This window comes from Bacillus rossius, chromosome 2 (genome assembly GCF_032445375.1).
Source record: "Bacillus rossius redtenbacheri isolate Brsri chromosome 2, Brsri_v3, whole genome shotgun sequence".
Lineage (NCBI taxonomy): Eukaryota > Metazoa > Arthropoda > Insecta > Phasmatodea > Bacillidae > Bacillus > Bacillus rossius.
The window spans coordinates 101,451,253-101,460,449 of record NC_086331.1 but is presented as its reverse complement, the minus strand read 5'-3'; the positions used below and the strand labels follow the sequence as shown (position 1 = coordinate 101,460,449).

General features: G+C 34.9%; 1 protein-coding gene across 1 annotated transcript in view; it reads right to left on the bottom strand.

Annotated features, from left to right (window-relative positions):
• Window positions 1–1,600: 1,600 nt before the first annotated feature.
• The window catches only part of LOC134528937 (trichohyalin), a 194,584-nt gene continuing 186,987 nt past the window's right edge, over window positions 1,601–9,197 (bottom strand). The window contains exons 39-42 of the mRNA XM_063362606.1: window positions 7,045–7,186; window positions 5,965–6,092; window positions 4,112–4,223; window positions 1,601–1,842 (exon numbers count right to left, since the gene is read on the bottom strand). Coding sequence (XP_063218676.1) covers window positions 1,750–1,842; window positions 4,112–4,223; window positions 5,965–6,092; window positions 7,045–7,186 — 475 coding nt within the window. The 3' untranslated portion in view covers window positions 1,601–1,749. The remainder of the gene's footprint in view (window positions 1,843–4,111; window positions 4,224–5,964; window positions 6,093–7,044; window positions 7,187–9,197) is intronic.

The window sequence follows — 9,197 nt, the reverse complement described above, 5'->3', positions numbered from 1 at the left end:
ACAATAGTCAAGGTCATATAGTAACTTATGGCAGCCGTGACGTCACAATACAAGATGGCGGACGAACCCTCAACACCTCACCCAGAACCCAGAAGCAGGAAATACATTTGTATACTACTAATATTCCATGTAACATTGCGTGTACTTCGAAGATCGATCTGACACACCACTTTTTTTGTTATTACTTTTATTTAAAGGCTATTTAATAAAGTTTAACTTGATGCATTGCTTGCATTTGTTATTCTGGCACAAATATTTTTACAGATTTTCACTTAGTGTAATATCTTGATTGTAAAAAGGCGCGTAAGTTTTCGAAATTATCGTTACTTGGCGCATTTTAACATCTATGATTTTAGACTTAATAAATATCTGTTGAAATATTTGTGGTAGAAAAACAAATTCTTTTAAAATGACACGGATTCCAAACATATGAATCACAAAATATTTTCAAATATCTCAAAATTTAGACACGTTTAGTCCTTCAAAGGACTTTTAAAAAATGTGCAGATATATGAAATGCATTTTATGTTGTTTTTTCCTTTGTACTAAATACATTCTGGAATCGATATTTATATTTGTTTACTTTCTGGGCCATTTATGGTCCTAACTGGAGTATTTTCGTATGTTGGAGGCCCAGCAGTAAGTGAGCGATAAGGGCGACACCACCATTTAGTGCGAAATTGCCTCACACAAGAGGCGACTATGAACTTTAAACTTAAAACTCAGTAACTTTATTGAAATTGACAATGACTTTAGTTGACTCTACGTACCTGTAATAATTGTATGTTTAAAACGATAGGTTGATTTTCCAAACACTAAATCCAAATTTCCAAATTTGTGATTTAAATCAGCGAAACTGTAAAAATGTAGATTCTCTATTAATATGTATGGCCTATGACTTTTGGATCAGTAAGCTACATGTTAATATTGAGCCTAATTTGAAGAATGGAAATTCAAAGAAAGTCATTTAAACATCAAATATTTTTTTATATATCTATAAACTTCAATCAAAACTGAAATGATTTCTAGGATGCAAGGAAGCAAATGAACTAGGCGGAATGTTTTATTCAAATTTTTTAGTAAATGTTTATAATTTTTAACACTTTAATTAATTTCGTATTTAGATGGTAAAGATCATGTTGAAATTATATTTTTTAGCCATTTTGACTTGACGATCATGTGAATCTTCATCTAAAAACATGTGCGTGTGTAAAATCTTTTAAATGCTATATCAAAAAATATATATATATATATATATATATATATATATATATATATATATATATATATATATATATTGCCAGACCAGGCGTGACATGTCGAAAATAATTATAATGAGCCTAACGGAAGAAATTACAGTGTAAAGACATGAACATCATCCAGTAGCGCGGGTATAAATTGGCCACCAATAGTGTTTATATAACTAGATGGTCAAGGTTGGACTTCAAGAGTTATTTACATATAAACATGATGCAGTGGTCATCTTAAATCTCTATTTCCTTCCTGTTCCTCGAACTTTAAACCTGGAACTACAAACCTGACTTCAGGGTCCTAAATTTCATTGAGAACAGTTAGCTGTCAAGGTCTGCATAGTCTATTCTCGTTTGTAACATAACATTTATTAACACAGGACAATTCAAATGACGTACATTACAAAAACTGGTACTAACTCATCCTTCGAACACTTGCTACACTTAGGCAGCGGAAACTAAATTTAAATGTTTTCAACTACTTGGTTTATAAAACGTATTATTTGGTAGTTTTTTGGAGTGGCTTCTTCATGGAAGTTGCGTTGGCCGCCAAAGGTCGAGAAACACTAGATGTCTGATACGATTCCGTCCTCTGAAACAGGAGACATACATTAATTTTTATTTTAGAATCGTTGTTAAAAGAAAAAGTCAAACAGATTATATTCTTGGCTGTGTTTGTATTTGTAAATTCTGAGATGAGGTCAAAAATATTTAATTCAGCTGCGGGAAAAGATCTCAAAAGTATAAAAACATAAATTTTTATCGGTGATGGACATGTTGCGTTTTGCTGTAAGGTTTTTTTAAATCCTCTGTTATTTTACAATTTTTCTTAAAATCCAAGAAACTTTCTAATATAAATAAGGCTTATTTAAAACAAAATTGGGAGAGACGTATTTCGAAATTTTTTTTGTAATACAGCTTCTACAACAAAAAGTTATCATATTAGGACAGCCATGGAAAGTTCTGCTGAAGTAAAGAAATCTTTACATTATTTTACTGAGTTTCAGAAAAATTTTTACCCATTTTTTATTTGTATTTGGGTGAGCTAAGAACACAACTTGTACAAGTCAATTTAGTCATACTTTAATTGTAAGCTGGGTGTATTTTGTCCATAAGTAATATTATAAGTACACGAATACGATTTTTAATAGGTTAAGTTAAAAATGTAATTTTAAAGGGAAATGCAATTAAAAGCAAATACCTATTCCTTGAACGTGCACATTTAATACTCAAGGAATCTCGTCATTTTTCAGCACACTAGATCAAACTAAAGTTCAATGTGTAAACTCATTTTCGTAAACTGTAACCACACACACTAAGGGGCTCGCCTAGCCACGTGTTGGTGAGGCGGGATGGAATTTTCGACGATCGCTGGTGCTTCTAGCGCGGTGTCGCTTCTAAGCGCAAGGCTATCGACTGTCGCGCAGTCTATTTACTCGTCGTACATAGAGCAACTATGAGATTTGAGTGGTAACCAAAATATGATATGGAAGATAAATGAAGATAAAGGATTTAACGAAGTCCCCACAGTGCTTTCACGATTATTTACCTTAATTTTCCATGTCTAAAAACATTCTGATAATACGAGTTTCAGCCATTTTCACTTACCTAAAAATACAGTTTAAAAACTAAATTTGGAAATAGATTTACTCATCTGAACTCAGCTTATTCTGAAATGCTTTTCGTAAACAGACACCATTCGGATGTCTTGAACAGTAATCAAATCGCGTGTTTCTTTCTGAAGCTCTGATTACTGTAGGTGTGCACAGGTAGGCAGGGGCCTTAATCCACAAACCTTTCCGTGGTGTTTTACATGCACACTAAAAGAATAAAACACTTGATAAACTACCGCACATTAATGGAATTTTATTACAAATCGGTTGAAATTGCTCCATTTAGAAACTCTATAAAGCAGTTGTCACCATTCATTTTCCAGTTAAAATTCCCTGGTTTAAAATTGTTATATCAGTTTTACATTAAGAGAGTGAGAACTTAAATTGCGATAATGGATGTCCGGTTTCCGTCAAAATTATATTATCACGTGTTCTACATGTGTGTTCGGGTTTTGCTCTTGTGCTGGGACCACAGTGTCACGACGGATGCTGTTTTAACCATTGCATTGGTTATATGATTGTTATTTGTGTGTTTCCAAAGTTTTTATTTAATAATAAATTTACCAAATATTTAAAATAAGTTTACGTGGATGAATTTTCCCTACAAAAATGTATCGGAGAACACAATAAAAATAATTCTGAAACAAATCCATTGAAAACCGACTTGTAGACTTGTAACCATAGAGGCCTGTCGCATCTGGGTTGCCAGATAGCTGGACTCATTGTTTGTGGTTTGTGGTTTGTGGTTTGTGGTTTGTGGTTTGTGGTTTGTGGTTTGTGGTTTGTGGTTTGTGGTTTGTGGTTTGTGGTTTGTGGTTTGTGGTTTGTGGTTTGTGGTTTGTGGTTTGTGGTTTGTGGTTTGTGGTTTGTGGTTTGTGGTTTGTGGTTTGTGGTTTGTGGTTTGTGGTTTGTGGTTTGTGGTTTGTGGTTTGTGGTTTGTGGTTTGTGGTTTGTGGTTTGTGGTTTGTGGTTTGTGGTTTGTGGTTTGTGGTTTGTGGTTTGTGGTTTGTGGTTTGTGGTTTGTGGTTTGTGGTTTGTGGTTTGTGGTTTGTGGTTTGTGGTTTGTGGTTTGTGGTTTGTGGTTTGTGGTTTGTGGTTTGTGGTTTGTGGTTTGTGGTTTGTGGTTTGTGGTTTGTGGTTTGTGGTTTGTGGTTTGTGGTTTGTGGTTTGTGGTTTGTGGTTTGTGGTTTGTGGTTTTTGGTTTGTGGTAGGTGGTAGGTGTAGGTCGCGCGATGTTTGGCGACTCACGGAGCTGGAGGTCCGAGGCAGCGTCAAGCTGGACGAGGTCCTGGAGCTGTCCGCGGAGTCGGTCTGCCGAGGCACGCTCTTCTCCTTCACGGGCTTCGCCCTCCGCTCCAAGCTGCCGGACACACAACACAGCACAGCGCTCCTCAAAGACCGCTTCCCGTCTCAGGCGAACACGCACCACGAAGCGATGGTGAATGCAAGAAATTCGCAAACATGCAGGACTGTTTCTAAATTCGACCAACAAACTCCAACTGAAAGTTCATCACGACAAGACAAGTTTAAAACCTCTATATGACATAATCGCTTCCCAAATCATATATACTTTTTTGAAGTAGGTATGGGCATGAACAAAATAAAATTCAATTTTAAACACTATAAATAATATTTTAGACAAAACACTGATCTTCTGGAATATATAAAAAAAAATTCTTAAACTACCACGAATTTGTGGCCGTAAAAAAATAACGTCAATTAAATAATTGCGAGTAGTACCTTTTATTTCTGCATAATTTGTGAATTTTTGTGCCTCAATTATTTCAATGATTAATATTTTTATCAAGCCTCACAAATCGCGGTGGTTATAGAATGTCATTCACTTAAACATAATCCAGACGTACAGTGCTCCAAATTAAATACTTTATTATTTACAATAAAATAATTGTTCAACTGCAAATTCAAAGACGTCAGCCAGACTTCAGAATCACTTTAGACCATAAGTCATATAGAGGTTTTCAACTTATTTTGCTGTGATAAACCTGCAGCGGAAGTTTGTTAGTCGAAACCAGACACATTCTGTATCAATGGTCCACTCTAGGAATTGCCTGGATTGACTTCGGGAAAACATGGCCGAACGAAATAGGAATTGATATTCCAGGATTTTAATCTCAAGGCTAGTGTACTATCGAACCGTAGTGCTACCTAGCTTGGTAAATTAATTACCATACTGGTTTCGTTAATGTGCAAGTATAAATAGTTATCGGTGAGAGATTGTTTGATAAATGCAGGAAACATGTTAGGATAAGTTAAGGATAACTCTTGTGCAGTATAAACAAAGTTACAATTTCCCTTTTATGTCTAGATATAGCTCCAAAAACTTTTGTGTGTCTAAGTATTGCTACAAGGACTCCTGTTTCTTAGAAGTGCTGTAAGGACTTATGAATATTAAGAAATTGCTGTTAATACGTTTGCGAATCCAGAAATTTATACAAGTATTTAGGTATATGTATCTAGGTATGTTTTCAAAAACCTTGTGTATTTAAGTAGTACTACAATGAAACTTGCATGATCTACAAATGTTTTAAAGACTCAAGAATTTATAGAAAGTGCTCCAAAGATTCTTTTGTATCTAGATAACACTAGAATGTCTATTCTATTTATAGTTACCGATGTAAAAAAACCGCTATGATTCTAGATAATGCTAGATAATCTCTTGTATATATATTGAATATAAGGGGGTGTAACAATGGTCTATGTATACTTGAGAGGCACTTTAAGGACACTTGTGTCTCCAGTAAAAGTTGTTAATGACACTGTGCCAACGCGTAGTGCTAAATGAATCTCTTTTAAATCTAGTTAGTGCCATGGAAACAATTGTGCATCCAGGTATTCCTACAGGAATCCTTGTGCCTCCAGATATTCCTACGGGAACCCTTGTGCATTCAGGTATTCCTACATAAAAACTTGTGCATCCAGGTATACCTACAGGAACCCTTGTGCATCTATATTCTCCTACATGAACCCTTGTGCATCCAGGTATTCTAACAGGAACTTTTGTGCTTCCAGTAATTCCTACACCTGGTGCACTACAGGAATCCCCGTGCAACCAGGAAGGGTTGCAAAGATACGTGAGTCACCTGGCGCTCCTGGAGCGAGCTCCTTTCCTGAAGATGCCGGACAGCCGCTCGCCCAGGTCCTTCTTGCTGCCCTTCTCCTCGGCCCCCAGGCTGATGTCGGAGCCCGAGCCAGCGCCGCTCATGCCCTGCTGACGAGCCACAGTCCGCAGCAAATAACTCCTGGGCGTTCGAAATATCTTACATTTACGCTCACCGTAAACTTATATTTTACAACCGCCTAAACTTTGCCCGAACAGGAGGAAAATTGTTTATTTGTATCGGGGTTTAAATCTATTCGAGAACGAGCTCTTTGGCACGGTCAACTCACAAGGACATGCATCAAGGATAATGGGGCAGGAATTTACAGTATCATGTTGTAAGGAACCATTCCAGCTCTTTCCTGAAATTATTTCGCGAAACCATGTCCTTTAAAAGGCTGTTCCAGTATCTTGTATTTTCGCTTTTACGCTCCATAAGAAGAAATTTTAATATTTGTCTAGAATCAGGACTTAAAACAAGGTTTGAACAAAATCACTTAATCATTTAAACATAACTGTAACGTATGTATTACCATTATAACTGGTGTTTATAATATTCCTTTATTGTATGAAGACAAGAAGGACAAATATTTGTAACTTTATGTCAACAAACTTAATTTTTTTCTTACCCACACAATCAAATATAATCTTAATCAATTTCCCTCGTTAAAAATCTAATTTCATCGTATTTTTAAAACTAAATTTACTATTAGATTGTTTTAATGTAAAACAACTTTCAAAATACTAGGTTACCCTTGTATTTTAAAACATATACAATAAGAAAACTATATTTAATTTAATAAATTTAATATATTTTAAATATTAAAAAATTTAAGTATTATAGTTTGTAAATCAAAAGTGAATTTTTTTACCTTTACAAATATATATATATATATATATATATATACACACATATACATACATATGTTTGTTGACTTTTGATCTTTCGAAAGTTACACTTGGATTTGACCAATTGGCTAAATTTAGTTTTATGAGAGGTAATTTATATTATATTTATTATGAATATAATATATTTATTAACAATGCAATGGTTTTGACTTACAGTTAGGTACTCGTTACTTTTGTTCGTTTCATCGACGCTTTTGGACTTTGTCAACTTCTTCAGTTTCCCGAGTATGCCCTTCTTTTGCTTCTTTACTACATCGCCGCCAATGTCACTTTGGGTGGAGCCTCCGGACAAGCGGCTGTAGGAAAACCAACATTTGTGAGGCAAATTAAAATGTAGTTTAATTGTTCTTACATTAATCCTCTATGGAATGAAAATGACCCTACTATATCTGTTCTCTTATGTAACTAACAAAAAAAAAATTAAACTATGTACCGTCTTCTTTCAGAAACATTTCTTTTTAAAATTTTTGAAATCTGCAGGGACAGTAAAAAAGCATGGTTTTTTATACATCAATCCAAATTTCTCCAAATGCATGATATTCTGTCTCGCGTATGGTGTATGTCAGCAGGTAGCCACTTATTTTAAGCATCATATCTATGGACAGTGCAACGTGGTGACCACCGAAATCTTTGACGTTTACCTCAAAAAGTATTCAAAAGCTGAAATAGTCTATCAATGCCTCTGCCATAGACGTGATTCTATATGCCAACGACCCTTGAGCCATTATGTATGACCTGAATCTTTTTTGTACATTTCAATATGGATTTTGATAAGTTTTAGCTGTTTATTTCTCGGTAGAATGTTTACAGCAATATTTTGTGTATTTATCTTCCAGATGAAGGAAAAAGTAGGTAATTTACCGAGGGTGGTGACATTGTTTTTCAATTGGAGAACTTTTGACTTATCTGTTACGTTTTGTTTATAGCTAACTAAGGACCCGCCCCGGCTTCGCACGGGTGCAATGCTGATACTAAATATACTACAGAATGTCTTTAAATACAACGTAGATAAAAACACTATTTATATGCACGCGCCGCCGGGCCCCCGGCCGGTACCGCCGCAACCGCTATGTCCCTGCATTTTAAATCTGTAATATCTTCGCAAATATTCATTTAAATTACATTTTATAAAGTGCCATATTGATCTATATTAAATGCACAATGTATTTAAGGTCCTTAATTGGATAAGGATTAATGCTGTATTGCTTCAAATCGCTTCGTAAATAAGCCATTTTTTCTCGTAAAAAGTGAAGGATAAAAAATGGTTATTGTGGGTTATCCCTAAGAGATAGATATATACCATCCCGGACTTTTTTGTATACCTTTTTAAGGTGTACAATACTGTAGTACATTATTTTTATCTATCTCGTAGGGTTCAGCCAGCGTTTGCAATGTAAGCGCAAAAAAAAGTGTTTATTTACGACATCACATTAGAAACCTCTAAAATTATCAGTGTTTCTCTACTATATTTTGCATGTATTATACATATAAACCCTCCGCTTGAATCACTCTATCTATTAAAAAAAAACGCATCAAAATCTGTTGTAGTTTTAAAGATCTTAGCATACATAGGGACAGACACACAGCGGAAAGCGACTTGGGTTTTATACTATGTAGTGATGATATTTACAATTTTTCTTGCGTATTTTAATATTCTGCAGAGTTCCAACTCTGAAAATAATTAACACAACTTTAATAAGTAATAAAGACTGTAATATTTACCACACAGCAGCAATTAAAAATCATCACAAAGGTAGGATAATGAACTTATATAGGATAAAAATAAATACTTTAGGATATTTCACAAAACAGTAAACGCTTTAGTGCAGAGTAGCAAATAAATGTATGTCCTGGGACAGGGTTCTGGAAGTGGTGCTGTGGTGATGACCGCCATCTTGTATTTTAACGTCACGGCGGCCATCTTGGATGAACTTAACCTTGACTTTGACCTTGACATTAAACTTTGACCTTCACATTAACCTTTGACCTTCATAATTCCTCAAAAATGACTCAAAAGGACTCAAAATTCGCCAAAATTTCCATTTTTTTAGAAAAAAATTCCGCCAAAAATCTCAAAAAATTTGAAAAATTAAAAAAAATCTCTTTTCGTGGGAAAAATTCCCGGTTCGAAGAAAAATTTCCCGTTTTTAGTCCATAAAAATACCAGCTGATAGAAATGTCCATATATAGGCTTAAGCATCCATGTGTACAGCCTCCGATAAGCCTCTGACGTCATCATAGATTATGACGTCACCGTTGCAATTTCCGTTACGGCCGCCATCTTGAAAATCTTTATTTATTATCCAA